The sequence below is a fragment of the Quercus robur genome, chromosome 3 (genome assembly GCF_932294415.1).
Source record: "Quercus robur chromosome 3, dhQueRobu3.1, whole genome shotgun sequence".
Classification (NCBI taxonomy): Eukaryota; Viridiplantae; Streptophyta; class Magnoliopsida; order Fagales; family Fagaceae; genus Quercus; species Quercus robur.
In genome coordinates this window covers 3,763,866-3,782,834 of record NC_065536.1, presented here as the reverse complement: position 1 = coordinate 3,782,834, position 18,969 = coordinate 3,763,866, and the positions used below count along the sequence as shown (strand labels likewise).

At 38.4% G+C, this 18,969-nt stretch overlaps 1 protein-coding gene across 1 annotated transcript; it reads left to right on the top strand.

Annotated features, from left to right (window-relative positions):
- The first annotated feature begins 1,395 nt into the window (after positions 1 to 1,395).
- Positions 1,396 to 3,735, top strand: LOC126716742 (cytochrome P450 705A12-like). The gene is made up of 2 exons (XM_050417711.1): positions 1,396 to 2,336; positions 2,891 to 3,735. Exons 1-2 carry the CDS (start codon positions 1,434 to 1,436, stop codon positions 3,542 to 3,544), a joined length of 1,557 nt encoding a protein of 518 aa, XP_050273668.1. The 5' UTR covers positions 1,396 to 1,433; the 3' UTR covers positions 3,545 to 3,735.
- The last annotated feature ends 15,234 nt before the right edge of the window (positions 3,736 to 18,969 follow it).

Here is an 18,969-nt window from a genome sequence, read left to right as displayed (position 1 = left end):
AAGTCACTTGGAGAGATAATATATAAGTTAAAAGCTCATGGGCTGAATATTGGTTGGAGCTTTGGCATATATGGACTGGGTCTTCTTGTCCAAATAATAATATTTTATTTTTGTATGAATGAGTGTTTTTCGAGAGGAAGAGGAGGGGAGGGCGCAGAAAACACATGAAATTTAATTATTTAATAATGTAGATGCTGACTTTGAGCTAACAGAGTAAGCCTCAATATTTAATGGTCATGTGGACGCTAAATTAGGATCATGTAAGCTAGAAAAGTCCCATAATCTCCTCTAATGATCTACTTGTCCCTTATCTTCATTAGTGATTTAAAAGGCAACTCACTCACGTTATATATACATAGAGTACACTCCTTACTTTGGTATATAATACTGAGAGTCTGAGACTGACTTGAAGGCGTGTTTCACGTTTGATTGTGAATGCAGCAAAATTATAAGGTCATGTTGCTAGTGTTGAAAAGTATAGTGAGACTTTATTTAATTATGGTTCAGAGCTCTAGTCTAGTGTGTGTGTGTGGGTTTTTTTTTTTTTTTTTTTTTTTTTTTTTTTTGTGTGGTAGCTTCTACGCCAACTCTTCTTTATAAGTCACTTGAAGAGATAATATATGAGTTTATATGCTCATGGGCTAAATATTGGTTGGAGCTTTGGCATATATGGACCAGGTTTTCTTGTCCAAATAATAATATTTATTTTTTTATGAATGAGTGTTTGTCCAGAGGAAGAGAAGGGGAGGGCGCAGAAAACACGTCAAATTTAATTAGTTAATAATGTAGATGCTGACTTTGAGCTAACAGAGTAAGCCTCAATATTTAATGGTCATGTGGACGCTAAATTAGGATCATGTAAGCTAGAAAAGTCCCATAATCTCCTCTAATGATGTACTTGTCCCTTATCTACGTTAGTAATTTAAGAGGCAGCTCAGTCACCTTATATATACTTAACGTACACTCCTTCTTTCTTTGGTATAATACTGAGAGTCTGAGACTGATTTGATGGTTTGTTTAACGTTTGACTGTGAATGCTGGTGTTGAAATGTGTGAGTCTTTATTTAATTAGGGTATAGAATGTGTTTTCAAAAAGATTAAGTACATATGCCTTCACAACCTCAAGGTGATACGGTGTTTTTCTTAATATTTATGTATGGTGAGTTAATAGTAGTTGACTTATATTATGACAATAACGTTACTACAATTACAATTTATTATGTCAACAATGGTGAAAAATGATTGTGTACAACTGCATATATCATTAAAAAAAAAAAACCATTTTAGAAAGGCAAACAAACATCATTTACTAAAGAATTAAATCCTTCTCAATTTGAATTCGAGGGCACAACGTGACAGGACCTACTCGGATCCACGTACAGCCAATGTTATATAACTTGGTAGGAGACAAACTACTACCAGCCATAGCCACCATGATTGATACCCAATTCTACCTCCTTGGCTTCCTCTCCTTTATTTCTTTAACCTTTCTAATTATATCCTTTGTCAACAAAACTTCCAAGCCAGTAACAACCCATCTACGTCTCCCTCCAAGTCCACCAAGCCTTCCTGTCATTGGCCACCTTCATCACCTCTATGGTGCACCCTTGTGCAAATCCTTGCAAAGCCTCTCCACCCAATATGGCCCTCTTCTATATCTCCGGCTGGCCGCGGTACGATGCCTGGTTGTTTCATCAGCTTCCATGGCCGCCGAGATATTCAAAACCCACGACTTTGCTTTTGCAAGTCGCACAAGTTTGGCTTTTGCCAAAGAATTACCACTTGCAAACCTTGGACTTTTCACTTCCCCTTATGGGGATTATTGGAAGTTCATGAAGAAGCTTTGCATGACAGAAATGCTCTCACCTAAGCAGCTTGAGCGGTCACATGCCATTCGACGTGAAGAAATAGTCCAATTTGTGCATGTGGTGCTGGAGAATGCTAATAAAAAAGAGGTGTTTGATGTGGGTGATGAGCTTATGAGACTGACAAACAACATTTTAAGCAGGATGTTAATGAGCACTAGGTGTTCAGAGAAGGGTGATGAAGCTGATAGGATTACGGAGTTGGTGAAGGAGTCCTTTAAGGTTTCCTCAAAGATGTGTTTTGGGGATGCCTTGGGACCTCTAAAGAGGTTAGCTTTCTGGCTGTATGGGAAGCAGGCCATGGATTTAAACATGAGATATGATGAGATTTTGGAAAGGATGTTGAAGCAACGTGAAGAGGGTGGGAAGAGGGATGAGAATAAGGATTTGATGGATGTACTATTAAAGGTGTATCAAGATGACAAGGCTGAGATCAAGATCACCAGGAACCATATCAAGGCTTTGTTGCTTGTAAGTTAGGTTTTTCCCTCCCAACCTCAGTTTTCCTTTTCTTAAATTCTCTAACATTTCATTTGCTCAAACATTTTTCACAAGCTCTTAAGGTGATACAGTTGAAATTGCTGTAATACTACTTTTATATTAACCATCGCTAATATCACTTTTATTTCGCACTAATTACAACAGAACACATCAACATTTGTGAACAAAATTGAGAGAAATTTTTGTGTACAAACAGATTGTTTTCACATTAGTCACTTTGAAAATATGACATCATATAGGAAGAGGATGATTTGGCCATTGATTTAATTTAGATGGCGTATTGATTTAACTGGACAATAGAAATCTTAGAAATGTCATATGGCATCTGATTAATACTGGAAATCATGATATTAGATTTTTATATACAAAAGTAAGAAATAATTTCTTGAATCGTTGAGATTTGTACATCTCTATATGTTAAGAGTATAATTATACTAATAGGAAACTTGAGGCTTAGAGAAGTATAGTAAGAATGGACGGAAAGCATGACAAAACCAGATTGAAATAAATTGCCCTTTTTTCAGGACCTTTTTGCTGCGGGCACCGGTACGGCAGCAGAGGGCATGCAATGGACAATAGCCGAGCTCATCAACCATCCCAAGGAATTCAATAAAGTCAGAGAGGAGATAAAATCTGTAGCTGGTGCTAGACCTGTTGAGGAGTCAGATATCCCAAGCCTCCCTTACTTGCGAGCTGTTGTGAAGGAAACACTAAGATTGTACCCACCAGGCCCTATTGTACCAAGAGAATGTTGTCAAAGTTGTATAATAAAAGGATTTGATGTGGCCCAAAAAACTATGGTGATTGTCAACTTGTATGCCATAATGAGAGACCCTGCTTTATGGGATAATCCAAATGAGTTTCGGCCAGAAAGGTTCTTAGTTTCCTCTAAGGAACAAGATAATTTGGATTTTAATCAAAATAAAACTGAGGAACAAAATTTTAGTTTTATTCCTTTTGGGGGCGGAAGGAAATCGTGCCCAGGGTCAACGTTGGCACTCAACATGATGCATACTACAATTGCAACCATGGTTCAATGTTTTGACTGGAAGTTTGCTGGAGAAGGAGACAATGCTAAGATCAATATGCAACTTGGAGGAGGCTTTTCTTTACCCATGGCTAATCCACTTATGTGTCTTCCTGTTATTCACTTCAACCCATTTGTTTCTTCGAGATAATTTCTGAAGAATGGCTTGACTCAGTAAGTGTGATTGACTGTTTAATTTTGTGTTTAAATAAGAACTTTGACGTGGGATTGAAAGTATAATTTAGACATAAATTTCAATAATAGCCCCTCTAGATTTTTTCTAAAAACATGTAATGTATTTATATAGTTAATTAATGCACTTTTTATTCACTCTAATTATTCTTATGTTTTACATAACTCATTAAATTAAAGTGTATTTAATGTAAACCATACGTAATTTAATTATATTTTATTTTTATTAAATTGATTTGTATATTTTTAGACATGTCAAGGCTTTTTTTTTTTTTTTTGCAAAGATGTAAAGACTTATTTGATGTAAACATTTTTGTTTACATAAGAAATTATCATATGTAACCTCAAGAAGTTGGTTTAGTGATTCCTAAGACCTCAAGATATCCATAAGATCCTGGGTTCGAAACCTCTTGCCGCACCTTAGCGCCACCTCCAAGGGATTCCTCCCTGTAATAATCTGGTGTGTGTGGGAAGGTTGACTACACATGTTCAAAGAAATAGTCAAATACTCGAAGAGGTTTGAATACCCTTATTTATCAAAAAACAAAAACAAAACAAAAATATACCCTTGTTTATCGAAAAACAAAAAACAAAAAATATATATCATATGTTAAATCAAAATTACAAACACTTCATGTATAAGAAATAAATAAATATTATATATAACAATATGTGGACATAAATAAGAATTAGTAAAATAAATCAAGAAAGATTTAGAACTCTTACTTTAAGGTGTTTTTCCCCCTTAAACAATGAGAGAAACTCATCCTTGAAACACATGACAATGTATGGTTGGGGTTGTCTATTTAAAGTTATATCAAAAAATGTTTTGACTAGAATATAAGCCTCATGCTCTATAAACTAAAATATGAACTAGACCTAATTAAAAAAGATTCTATTCCAAAATGGATAAAATAAAAATAAAAATAAAAATAAAAATAAAAAACTAACTTATGGATATAATTATGAAAAAATTAATCGAATAAAAAAAATTATCTTATATTTGAATATGAACTTTTAACTATTACATTAGTAATGTATAGAGTTTTCATATTTATATTGCAATTAAAGTTTTATTCTCAGTTTCTTACAACAGACAATAAAGCTAATGACCAGTGGCGGAAACTTTCGTTCAAAAACCCAAAACAATATTGGGAGAAAAGATTATGTAATCAACCAAACTAAAAAAAAAAAAAAAATCCTGAAACTTTTCAAAACCAGATATATGTATCCACCCACTTACTTCTTGTCGTAATGGTAAAACAGAGGATTTCACGCTTGAAAAAAAGATAAATAAATTGGAATAGTACAACTACAATTCAAATTTAAATGAATATCTTCTAATTCATAACAAACTGCAACAAAATATGAACTAAAAAAAAAAAAAAAAAAACCTTAGCACATGTATTGTGTTGTGTCCCAGAGCCTCATATCTAGATTATTGTTACCAACCAAGTAGTTCCAGTGGATCTGCTAAGAAGATTGCCTCCAAGAGTTTATTTCAATAAAGGATTCCTTCAGTTGTGTGTGACTAGGAAATTAGGGGTGTGTTTGGATAGAACTTATTTTGCTGAAACTGAAAACTGAAAACACTGTAGCAAAATAATTTTTAAATATGTGAATAGTGCTGTGGGACCCATTTTTAATGAAAAAATTGATAAAAAATGAAATTTGTGGGTCCGTGAACAGTGCATATGTGCACTGTTCACGGCAGAAAGTCCACTTTTGCGGTTACTGTTCATTGAACAGTAACCGCAATACTCAAAACGCGTGAAAAAAAAAAAAAAAAAAAAAAAGGAAAACGCAGCAAACGCAGGAAACCGTGGATCCAAACATACACTAGATTTCATTTCTATCTTTTTTTATTTATTAGAAACTTGTAACTTTATTACGACGAAGATAAATTCAGTACATCATGAGTAATAGTTGGTCAATCAGTGATGGATTTTCTTCTATCTAGGTTACAAAATTATCACTATTGACTATATTTTTGGCATGTTTAGCCAAAATATGTGCTAGCTTTTTACAACATTCCAAAATATGTGCTAGCTTATTACCTTGACGCCTCTCATGGGATACTGGAGCTACTCTAAAATCCTAGAGTTGATGATATACCCTAACTAAGATATTTGAGATAATCATAGGTGATGTGCATAAACCCAAAAGAGCAACAGACATGATCCTAGAGTCACATTCAAGGATCACTTCCCTTGTACCAACATCCCAAGCAAATGAAACCCCAACCTCCATAGTTTTGGCCTCAATTTCCAAAGGTCCTAGTGGTTGTTGAACTTGTTTGCTTAAAGCTGCTATCACCCTACCTTCATGGTCTCGAATTACCACACCCACCCCATCCTGGACAGATAAGTTTACCACATCCAAGGCACCCTCATTTTTAGGAAAACAAACATATTTCCTAGCCACTTTAACACCACTAGCTTTAGAATCCTTCTAAGTCCAACCAAAGCATTGAACTTTGATCATTCCTTCAATTACCAACCAGCATCTCCTTCCTATTTCTTTTTCCTCTTTTGTTGTAGGGTACATATACGTGTGTTTGTGAATATATATATATATATAGAGAGAGAGAGAGAGAGAGAGAGAGAGAGAGAGAGAGAGAGAGAGAGAGAGAGAGAGAGAGTTAGAATTTGGAGAACTTGAGTAAAATCCTGAAGAAGCTAATTGTTAGTAATGAGAGTTAAACTAAAGGGTCTACTGCGAAAAATTGTGTTTGTGTGTGCGTGTGTGTACATGGCATTTTGAGAACTTGAGTGTGATCACAAAGAAGCTAGATGTTAGTAACCAGAGTTGAACTGAAGATTCTATGCTGAAACTTATGTATCTGAGACAAATCCTTGGGATTAAGGTATATTAGCCAAGAATGAGAGTGGGGGAACAAAGACAAATACTCTTCCAGGATTGGAAAAGCCATTCCAATCCACATAGAATTTCACATTTGATTTCAAAATAAGAATTAAGGCAGTCCACAATCCACATAGAATTTCAAACTCAAACAATTACAAGCCATATATCATCTAATAAGTACCTATAAGTACTACAAGAACTTTGATCGTAATCATTATGAGCACATCATTCTAAAATCCTAAACATCCATTCTAGCAATTCAAATTAGTTGCCTCCCTTTCATTAGGCATTGTCACCGATAAATTGTACTAGATGTGTAATTTAATGCGTCCCATTTTTCTATTTGAAGCCAATCATAAAATGGAAAGGATAGAGATAAAAATTTTCATTGCCATTGTCCTGATTGGAGCAATATTACTTTTGTATGGATCCATCACTTTGTATGAACCAATCACCCAATCATGTCGTAAAAACAGTTAAAAAATAATTCTCAGCTCAAAATAAGAACCAAGCCAGTCCACATGGAATTTTCCAACACAAACAAGTCCAAGCCATATGTCATCCAATAAGGACTAATAAGCATTAGAAGAACTTTGATCGTAACCTTTCCAACAAAGCAACAACATACTAAATAAAACATCTTCAAACACATGATTATAAAATCCTACGTTCGAACCAATGACCTCCACTTTATAAGACGTAGTCTCATCAAAAGATTAGACTACATAAGCAACTAAATAGGTCCCACATTTCCATTCCAAGCCAAGTTAGCCAACCATTAAACCCTTAAAAAAAAACATATTAAACACGGAGAAAACACATAAAAAATTTCACAACTTTTTTCACAATCGATGACATTGTTTCATGGTAATAGCAAATTTTAAAGTTTGAAACTTTTTTTTTGGTACCCACATCAAATTATGAAGAAAGTTTGAAACTTTTGTGTCTCTTAACAATGTTCCTTCCTCTATGGGCTACCTGCACTAGGCCTTCCATCTCGAATAGCTCGAAGCTTTTCCACAACCTCCATAGCATTGCGTTTTGTTGCATCTGACTGTTCAATTATTGTTTCCATGCGTATCTTCGCCTCCTTCAACATTTCTCTCATCTCACGCATCTGCAACCCATTGTTTCTATTTCCTTCTGCTATAGCTTCCATGGATGCTAGTGACTCAGGTGTCTTTGCCCAAGCAAGGAACCCCACTACCTCTTTTAGTTCCTTCTCAGTAGGCTCTCTTTTTGGGTCCTTCTTGTCCTCTTTGTTGGTGGCAAAGAAGAAGGAGCGAGAGATGGTGATGGGTAAAGGTTTGGTGAGAGAGTAGAAGGTGGCGGTAGTGTGGACATGGAGCTTAGAGAAAATGGGAGCTCTGGTGAGAGAGAGAGCCATTCTTGAGGAATAAAAGCTTCGATTTTTCCTTTTGAGTATGGTTCGGACTTCGGAGAGCTGAGTGAACTGAGGAGGGCGACTGTGTGTGCAAAAAGCCAAAAACTAAAATATTGCCTTATTTCCAATATGGGTGGATTAGTTTATTACTTTATTTATATCTCTTAAAAAAAATTTGAGTTATCTAGTAACACAAATATTTTTGCCATAATATAAGTGGTTAACCATCATTTATATATAGATTTATTTCTTTTACTAATCACACTTACAGAGTTACAGTTGTGAAAAATTTTGTCGTTCTAAACTTTTTCAAAAAAATTTGGATCTATCTCTAAAATAAAAAAGTTTATTTAGAAGTTTTAGAAATTATTAGAGCACTCATAAGAACTTGTATAATAGAAAAAAAAAAAATCACATTTTAGCAAACTAACTCAAAATTCACTCACATCATGTTGTAGGGATAAGGCCCAAAATCATATATTGGGTCTTGGGCCTTATCTGAGAACGTCAACTGGTCCAAGGAGAGACAGATAATTATCAAGGATTCCAATTTAAAATTTCATGTGTAAGTAACGAATGAAAGTGGTCCAAGGAGGAACTCCTCCTCGGATATGGTGAACGCAACTTAAGTATGTGTCCTAACAATTAAAATGGCCCTCCCAGAAGTTCCAATGATAGGGACGTGCCTCACGAATATATGAGAAAGAAGGAAACACGAAAATATCTAAGGAAAGCTGCTACCATCACATTAAATACACTGCAGCTACTTTTCTGGTCGCATTTATGTGGAGAAAACCTCTGAACAATGCTGTCTTGGCTACCACAACTAACAGAAAACCAAAGAAGGTGTCTGATGGGACAAATACTCAAGTAAGAGCTTAGATGATCAACAAGTAGAGGATCAAGATGATCCATGAGAAGCTATATAATGTGAGAGACCTTTCATGAGAAAGGGAATCCAAAAAAATAGAGAGAGAACGTTGTAGCAATCTAAATTGTCATTGTACCTAATTATGATTGACTCATACAAGTCTGACCTCCTCGGACTGAAGATCCATTGTATCAGAACCTCTTATGTGTGTTTGATTGTCATTTAATTTAGTACTAGTCGTTGTCTAACTCATTAGGGCTTAGTTCTTTAACCCACTATTTACAAATTTATTGTATCGAGCTCATTGGGCCAAGATCCCATACATCTTGGGCTTGGATTCCAAAATCGTGTCCCTACAATCATGTCATACAAAATTGTTTAAAAATAAATGGTTACTATAGTAATCATGTAAATTTATACTGATATTGTTCATTTACATTCTTTCTTTACATTCCTAAGGATAAAAGGAAATAAAAGATGTTGATTGTTTTTGTGAAAAAAGAGAACAAATTTTAAAAATCAAGAAAATTTGATATTTTAATGAAATGTAGTGTAAAATAGATAATCTGATGTAGAGTGTTTTGAAAAGTGAGTATATAAAATATAAAAAGTAAGTTTTTATGCTAAAATAAACATAAATTTTTGTACTAGCTAATGCAAACACTCTTAGAATCGTTAATGAGCTCTCGTAAAATGGCATAAGGAAGTAATTTTACATATTTAAGCTCAAAAATCACCCACATCAATCAGTCTAAAAGTATGTTATTTTACATTGTTGCTATACTAAGCATTCACATTAGTGTTTTTTTAAAATAGAATAAGGATCACATTTTAACCAGCCAAGCTCAAAATGCACGCATATCAGACCATGCAAAGTTATGTAAAAATACATGATTAGCATTCATATCAACTCATGCACAAATTCATGTTTATTTTAGCATAAAATTTTACCTTTTCTATTTTACATAGCCAGTTTTCAAAAATACTTACATCATGTTATCTATTCTAAACTTTTATTTCATTAAAATATCAATTTTTTTTAATTATTTCTATTTTCTCATACACAACCATTATTATACATCATATCTTCCTTCATTATTAAGATACGCAAAGAAATAATAAATAATTAAATAAAAAATGAATAGTATCATGTAAATTTACATGGTTAACCATGGATATATACTTGAGCATTATTCATATTGGATTTCAATATTTTATTTTATTTTATTTCTCCTCTTGCTCTCATGTCTCATCAGATTCTCTCTCTTGAAGATAATAATAATAAAAAAGAATGGAAGATGATTATTTAAATAAAATAGAATATATAATAAATAATATTATATGAGTGTTTTTTAAAAGTGAATGCGTAAAGTAGAAAAAAAAAAGAATTTTATGATAAAATAAACAAATTTTTTTGTACAAACTAATGCGGATTTAGGTTGTGTTTCCAATCATGTGATTTCAACACTTTTTTTTTTCTTGTTTGGAGAAATTGTTTCAAAAACAGTTTTTAAGTGTTTTCTGACTTTCTTACTCTGAAAATCTATTTTGACATATGTTTTCTATTTTTATACTATCTTCAAAAAAATATTAAGCCTAGCCTTGCTAGTTGAACACCCCGACCCAATCCAAAAACCGAACCCAAACAAAAAGCCCACAAGCTCACTGCAACCTAGGCTGCCTAGCCCCCTGTCAATTGAATAGCCAAATCCAATCTAATAACCCAAACCTGTTGCAAAGAGCAAAACCCTATTATTATAAGGCAATGATTTGCCGTAAATTAAGTTGTAGCAATTTCTAAAAAATGTATATGTATCAATGCCTCAAATAGAAACCTGTCTAGGCTTATATTTTTCTATGTCAAGATTGAATTTTTCACTAAATAGGGTTTATTTGAGGCATTGACACGTGTACATTTTGCCGGAGTTGTTGCAACTTAGTTTGTAGCAAATTATTGCCCTTTATTATAATGTGAACAATAGCAAATAAAAAAAATAAAAAAAACTTTGCAAAGTAATTTTGAGAGCATTTTTTTTGAAAACGGTTTTGTTCATGTTGCCAAATAGTTTTGATCAATTAATTTTTGTTTTTAAAGAGGGGTAACAAATAGGCTTTAAATTCAATTACGTAACTACATTGACTATTGAACAACATGATTTTAGAAAAGAAAAAAAAATTTAATTTAATTATCCTAAAAAAATGTAACATTTTTTTTTTTTTTATTGAAAGATAAAATCATGTGATTGGATTCAATTGGGGAACCACAATTGGCTTGGGGCTGATACCTAATACCTAATACCAATAAGGCTTTATTTTACTTCCTCATTATCCTTAATTACTTAGGAAAAAATCAATTACGGAACCAAGTTAGTTACTGTGGAGGGACGAGGATCCGAGAATATAGATAGATATAGATTAAGGACAATGCCAGGAGTACAAACCTCGGAAAGTACCAGTAGAATGTCCTCGAAAAAATACAAGCGACCTTATGTAAGTGCAGAGAGACTGCAACTCCCAAGGACTCCGAGGATGCCAACATGCCCTCGGGAAATTGAGAACCAAGGATAAGGGTCTTCTTGTGCAAACTGAGGGCAAGGAGGAAGATTTGTCACAAAGCTGGGAAGAAAGGAAAGAGGATGGATAAAACACCCATCACCTCCACATTCAATGATCTACACCCACTTTGATGGCCGCATGAATGAGAAAATGACCTATGAACGGTTTCAACCCATCTTATACCCCAGTGTGAAAGCCTTCTAGTAAGGTCTTGATAGGACAAGTATCAGAGAAATCTAACATTGACCTTCCAAATGTAGGGTTCAGATACATCTTGGTTGATTATATAAAGCTAAGAAGCCCCTGGAGGAAGGGATGGACTTTTTAAGACTTGAAAATCATTTGTAATCTCTATTTCAGACTAAACCCGAGGAACTCAATATAAGCCTTTCAAGGCTGTGTAGTAAGGTCTTGATGAAACAAGTATCAGAGAAGTCTAACCCTAAACTTCCAAATGAAGGGCTCAGATACATCTTGGTTGAGTATATAAAGTGAAGAAGCCCCTGGAGGAAGGGATGGACTTTTTGAGACTTGAAAATCATTTGTAATCTCTATTTCGAACTAAACCCGAGGAACTCAATATAAGCCTTTCAAGGTTGTGTTTCTATCTATGCCAACTAGCTTACACTTAGAATTAATTCAAACACATCCATTTAAATCTTTTCAACTTGTTAAGGGTATTTAAGGTTGATTGAGCATCCCATCTCTTAAAAAATTAATTATGTGAGTAAAAGTAGCAAGTTTGTGCCTGACATAAACCTGACTTACTTTTTGCCCACCACAGTTACTTATTAAAATTTTTAGAGGATTGGGGGGGAAAATGCAATATTAGATATATAAAAAAAAATCATTTTTTTTAAAATTAATTGAAATATTAAATTGTGATTGATACAATTATTTTTATATCAACTTATTATTGGCAACATTACATAGAGATTGCTAATCATTGTGATAAAATAATTTTTTGGATGGGTTTATTTTGTTTGGAAGAAAAATTGTATGCAAATAAAACTATATTTAGAATAAAATAACAATAACAAACGAGCCTTTAAAAATTGTTTTTAAGTCGGTGACAAAAATAAGTTGTGATTTTAAACTAATAAAAGGTTCTTAAACCGTTTAGTTAAAAAAATAAAATAAAAAAGACCCTCTCTTTGGATAACGATAAATAAACAAATAAAAAAAGACCTTAAAACGATAACCAATTGATATTGACTTGTAGTTGCACGATTTTCTTGGCACAAACCCTTTTGATCAGGCTCTAGCCCAAGACGCAACACACAATAAATACTTGTAGAGGATGGGTCAAAGAACTTAGCTTCAGTGAGCCTAGTCGGACTGAGGTATGGAGAATGTTTGTTGCAGATATAAAAACACCAGAATGGGTACTCCACAGAAGATTCTATTTCCTTAGTGATGAATACAGTTTTTTCCCTCCCTCTCTTTGAGGGACTCCCTTACATTATATAACTCTCTCATTCTTATCTGAACCTTACACTTGTTGATCATCTAAGCCCCCACTTGAGCACCTGTCTTATCAGACACCTTTATCACTCCCTTGTGAGTTGCAGTGGCCAAGATAGTACTGTTCAGGAGTTTTTTCCTCATTAATGTTGCCAAGAGGGTGGTTGTGACACATTTAATGTGGCGGTAGTAGCTTTCCATGAGATATTTTGGGTTTTATTCTTTTTTATATGCTTGGAGGATGAGTTGCAGTGGTTTGGGCGAGCTTTTGGTCTGGACTTCGTAGTGTCCGAGGAGACGTTACTCCTTTGACAGGTTTCTTTTACCGCAGTTGGGCTTGAATAATGTTCTGGCTAGGACTTCTCCTCGGACGCGACGCTTCTCGGACGGGCCTGTATTTAACTAACCCATCATTTTGGGCCGGGCTCCACATTAGCCCCTCAAAACTCTGGTTTTTATCTCCTTCCGAGGAGAAAAGCGGGGTTTTGGTGTCAGTGAGAGGATGGAAGTAAGGAGGGATTGGGGCGCGCGTGCGGGCAGTTACTTTGGACGCGCTACAATTTACGAGGCGCGGCCATTTACTTCCGGAGGCTTCTTGTCCCCTTCATCCAACGGTGAGGCGGGGATCGAACGGCCATCATTATTTCTCGACTTTTTAGGCGAGGTCGATCTTTTCTCTCTCCTCCCAGCTATATAAGACGTCAGACAGGCTCCCTTTCTCTCTTTTTTTATCCGCACATCAGAATAGAGACCTCCAGAGAACTTCAGCGCCCAGAAATCCTTGAGCACATCCTTCCTTCAGATCCTCATAGTCATTTCTGCGAAGCACCCTCCATAGAAGAGCTTTCCGATTTCCTCATTGGCCATTTGAGAAGATACCTGTAAGTTCCGTTCGCTTTGTCGCTTCGACTTCCTCCTCGGACTTTGTTTTTCCCTTGGTCTTTATTTTCATTCTTCCAGTACAGCTCAGATGGGTAGATTCGAAAAATTAGTAAATACTCCGGCCGCTATGGAGGCCTTTAGGGCAAAATACCACATTCCCCCGGGGGTGGGGCTGCAGTACTGTCCTCTTGAAGGAGTATTGACAGATAGAGGCGAGGGAGAAGTTGTTATCCCCATGATTGCTTTCATAGAGGGAGGGATGACACTTCCTATGCGTAGGATTACAAGAGAGTATCTGTTCAACCATAGGTTGACGCCGCATCAGTGTGCCCCAAATATGTTCAAGATACTAGGCTGTGTAGATGTCTTAGACGAGCGGATGAATCTAGGCCTTACATGGCACGACGTGGCTTATCTGTATGAGTGTCACCGCCTCGAGAGTGGAGGGTATTATCTTAAATCCCGATCCGAGGTTGTTAGATTGATCTCTTGTCTTCCAGTATCCAATAAGACCGTGAAGAATGATTTTCTTATTGCTTCGGGGGAGTGGTTCGATGGTATTCATTGTCCGACTCGAGCAGGAATCCCAGGTGCGGCGTCTTTAGGGCCAATCCTTTTGGGAAAAGGGTTTAGCATTGGGGGGTTATTTTTCTTGCTTGCCTTACACTTGGAGAATTTCAAGAACTAATCCCATTTTTTTTTTTTTTGATGTTTGCAGATAAAGTTCACGTCGCTCCTCGGCTAAACTTCGTGAATGTGCCGGCGCTGAACTACCTTCTGAGTTCGGAAATTTACGTTGCTGAGGACGAACAGCTACGTGCGGCTCATCTGGTTCTGGGCTATCAACCTCTAAGCCGTTCTTTCCAAGCTATTGGTCACGCCATAAGGGCTGGCAGTCCGAGGTTGGCTAGGATTGACGTGTCCAAGACCGGGTTCCTAGCTCAACGTGATCTTCCACCAGTCGTACTACCCGGCGTTCGGCATCCCTACATAGCAGAGCAACTACCTCCGCCAGAAGAGCCTGGTGTTGCTGTTCCAGTTGAGGGGCAAACCGAATCGTCTCGTCTTTCCTTTGAGGAAGAAATAGACGAGTTTTATTTTGAGGAAGAAGTTCAGCAAGACCCCGTGGTTGAGCTTTCTGATCCTGAAGGAGAGCAGGACCGCAACTCCGTGGCTGGTGGTCCAATCATAATAACCTGCTCGGACGACTCCTCGGACGAAGAAGGAGGTGATATGGGAAAGTCTCTGCGAGAGTTGATGTCCAACCGAGGCAAGGGTCAGTCCTCGAAGGCGCCTGCCAAGGCACAAACCCAGGACCCACCTCCGATCGCCCCTCCGGTCCCTACTGATCCTGGCCTCAAGACTATCCCTGACCTAAAAAAGAAGAGGCAGGCTGACATTCCTGAGGAGGGTGAGCTGGTTACCCGACCTGCTAAGCAGCAAAAGGCTACAAAGGGACAGAGGAGTAAGAGGGCAAACTCCTCTGAGAGCAGGGACGAGGAGAACCGTGCTGAGGTGCGCGCTACCCCGCGTACGTGGAGTCCTAAGTTGGAGTTGGATGGGGTTGCTATCCCCTATAACTCGTCGATCCGAGAGTACAACCGGGGCCGAGTAGGGTACGTGGCTGATGCCTTAGAGCAACCCCTACTGCTTCCTCGGGATATGGAGGCCTATAGGCGATTCTCTCAGCCCGAGCTTTTCCTATCCCTTAAAAGGGATCTTGCGATGGTAAGTAATCCTTTTGCTGTTTTATTAATTCATTTAACCCTGTTAAATTCTGAACCGATTTTGTTTCGTTTGCAGATTACTCAGCAGGTATTTGTGGCTGAGGAATTTTGTCGTGATAATCGAAGTCGGGCTGAGGCTGAGGCTCAATCTCGGACGGAGATGGAGAAAACCTTGGGGTCCCTCAAGCACGATCACCTTGAACTCACTGAGAAGTTCAAGGAGTCGAAGAAACGGCGCAAAAGTGCTGAGGCTGGTCTGAAGAGTGCCGAGACCCAGGCGGAGGACCAGCGCAAAGAGCTATACTTGACCCAGATCAACCTCGCCATCGAGAAGCAGGCAGTGCTGGATCTCAAGGCTGCTCTGCAAAAAGTCGAGGATGAGTTGCGACGGGTCAAAGAGGAGGCTCAGCTGATCCGAGAGGCCACAGAGGCTGAAAAGAATGCAGCTCGCCAGCTCGGGGTCCAAGAAACGGAGGTCAGGCTATCCGAGGAGATCCCCGAGGTGTGCAGGGACTACTGCAGCATCTCGTGGGCTCAGGCCCTTGATGCTGCCGGAGTTCCCGCGGATTCGGCGCTAAGGTTGTCTGAGAACGTTTTCTACCCTCAGGAGATTCGAGAGAATCCTGACGGCATCCAAGCAGCCTCTGAGCCGGATTTGGCGGTGCCTGACGCCGTCCCCGTGCCTGACACATCGAAGGATCCTGCTACAGACCCCACCGTCGAGGTTCCTCCTCCTCAGCCAGAGCAGAAAGAAGATCCTCCTGCCAAGGCTTAGCTTTTAGGCTCTTTTTTTTTTTTATATATATATTTCCTTCCTCTTTTTATTACTATTATTTTTTTTTTGAATGAGAGTCGTCCTGTTTTTGCACTCTCTTGTAAGGACCTCTCTTTTTGTATTGATCTCGGAATATTAATATAGGATGTTTCCTTCGTTTTTATGGATTTATGCTGGTATCATCCCTTTATTTAACGCTAGTAATGATATAAAGGATCAGGGTGAAGAGGATGCCATGTAACGAATTTGAATGAGGGTTATAATGGTGCTAGACTGCGCGCACGCCTTGATATGATTTCCCTTAGATAATAGCTTTCCAAATGGTTATAAGTAATAATTTCCCCTAAGTTTGTGGTCCGGGGAGCCATGCAGGACTTAGGTTCTGTTTAAAACTTGTATAAATTGTCATGAGTAATAATTTCCCCTAAGTCTGTGGTCCGAGGAGCCATGCAGGACTTAGGTTCTGTTTAAAACTATGAATAAATTGTCATGAGTAATAATTTCCCCTAAGTCTGTGGTTCGAGGAGCCATGCAGGACTTAGGTTTTGTTTAAAACTATGAATAGTTGCCATAAGTAATAATTTCCCCTAAGTTTGTGGTCCGGGGAGCCATGCAGGACTTAAGTTCTGTTTAAAACTTGTAATAATTGTCATGAGTAATAATTTCCCCTAAGTCTGTGGTCCGAGGAGCCATGCAGGACTTAGGTTCTGTTTAAAACTATGAATAGTTGCCATAAGTAATAATTTCCCCTAAGTCTGTGGTCCGGGGAGCCATGCATGACTTAAGTTCTGTTTAAAACTTGTAATAATTGTCATGAGTAATAATTTCCCCTAAGTCTGTGGTCCGAGGAGCCATGCAGGACTTAGGTTCTGTTTAAAACTATGAATAGTTGCCATAAGTAATAATTTCCCCTAAGTCTGTGGTTCGGGGAGCCATGCAGGACTTAGGTTCTGTTTAAAACTTGTAATAATTGTCATGAGTAATAATTTCCCCTAAGTCTGTGGTCCGAGGAGCCATGCAGGACTTAGGTTCTGTTTAAAACTATGAATAGTTGCCATAAGTAATAATTTCCCCTAAGTCTGTGGTCCGGGAAGCCATGCAGGACTTAGGTTCTGTTTAAAACTTGTAATAATTGTCATGAGTAATAATTTCCCCTAAGTCTGTGGTCCGAGGAGCCATGCAGGACTTAGGTTCTGTTTAAAACTATGAATAGTTGTAGATAGATCAGCAGGCAGAGGATAATCATGAAACAAAACATGGGCGAAGCCATTTTCATTAATAACAATATCTTCTGAGGTTATTTACATTCCATGGTCGAGGTACGGTTTTTTCATCCAGATCTTCTAGGTAGTAAGCGCCTATCCCGGCCACAGATGTGACACGGTATGGTCATTCCCAGTTAGGCCCCAACTTGCCCCAAGAAGGGTTTTTTGCACTGCCGAGAATCTTTCTCATCATGAGATCACCTGGACCTAGAGGTCGCAGCTTAACATTGGCATCATACCCTTGCCTCAGCTTCTGGTGATAATAGGCCATATGAATCGTGGCTTTTTCCCTTCTTTCCTCGGCTAGGTCTAGACTTTTTCCCAATAACTCGTCGTTACTGTTTGGGGTAAACGAGTTAAACCTCAATGTGGGGAAGTTGTTCTCGATTGGGAGCACGGCCTCCGCCCCATAAGTCATCGAAAAGGGGGTCTCATTGGTTGAACGTCGCGGCGTTGTCCGATAGGTCCATAAGACGTGCGGGAGCTCTTCTACCCATCTCCCCTTTGCCTCATCCAGTCTTTTCTTCAGTCCGTTCACTATGACCTTGTTCACGGCCTCGACTTGCCCATTTCCTTGGGGGTATGCGGGGGTGGAATATCGATTAATGATCCCAAACTCGCGGCAATACTCCCTGAAGCTCTTACTATCGAATTGGAGACCATTGTCGGAAATGAGTGTACGTGGAGTTCCGAAGCGGGTGATAATGTTTTTCCAGATGAATTTCTGGGCATCCACATCCCTGATGTTGGCCAAAGGTTCAGCTTCCACCCATTTAGTGAAGTAATCGGTTCCGACTATTATGTATCGCTTGTTCCCCGCAGCTTTGGGGAAAGGTCCTACAATGTCAAGACCCCATTGTGCGAACGGCCATGGGCTAGAGAGTGGGTTGAGAACCCCTCCAGGTTGGTGGATATTCGGGGCAAATCTTTGGCACTGATCGCACTACTTAGCATATTCTTGGGCCTCTCTTTGCATGTTTGGCCACCAGTATCCTTGGGTGAGTGCCCTGTGCGCCAGCGACCTTCCTCCGGTGTGACTTCCACAAGTTCCCTCATGTAACTCTTCAAGTAGAGACTCGGACTCTTCTGGATGTACGCAGAGTAGGTACGGTCCAGAGTAGGAGCGCTGATATAGTTTGTGGTCTTCTGATAGCCAGAACCGAGGAGCGTTTCTACGTATCTTCTCGGCCTCTAGTTTTTCTTCTGGTAAGATATCGTCCTGGAGGAAATTCTTTATGGGGTCCATCCAGCTGGGACTCTGTCTGATCTGATGGACTTGGGCCGGGTTTCTGCTGGTGGGACTCGCCCTGACTAGATCTTCTACAAGGATCATTCGTGGCAGATTATGCGCCGAGGACGTGGCAAGAGTGGCCAGCAAGTCTGCATGAGTGTTTACACTTCTGGGAACATGCGTCAGATTGAATGACTCAAAACTCGCCTGCAGGCGTTTGACTTGTCCTAGATACTCTTGCATCCTAGCATCTCTGGCTTCCAGCTCACCCATCACTTGTCCGACGACCAACCTGGAGTCCGAGAATGCTTCTATTACTCTTCCGCCCAATCTTTGAACCATAGTCATCCCTTGAAGTAAGGCC

Excerpts from the sequence above, each read along its gene's own strand:
- LOC126716742 (XM_050417711.1), top strand. The coding sequence starts at position 1,434 with ATGATTGATACCCAATTCTACCTCCTTGGCTTCCTCTCCTTTATTTCT. Across the intron at positions 2,337-2,890 it reads ATATCAAGGCTTTGTTGCTT|GACCTTTTTGCTGCGGGCAC; the intron begins GTAAGTTAGGTT and ends CCCTTTTTTCAG.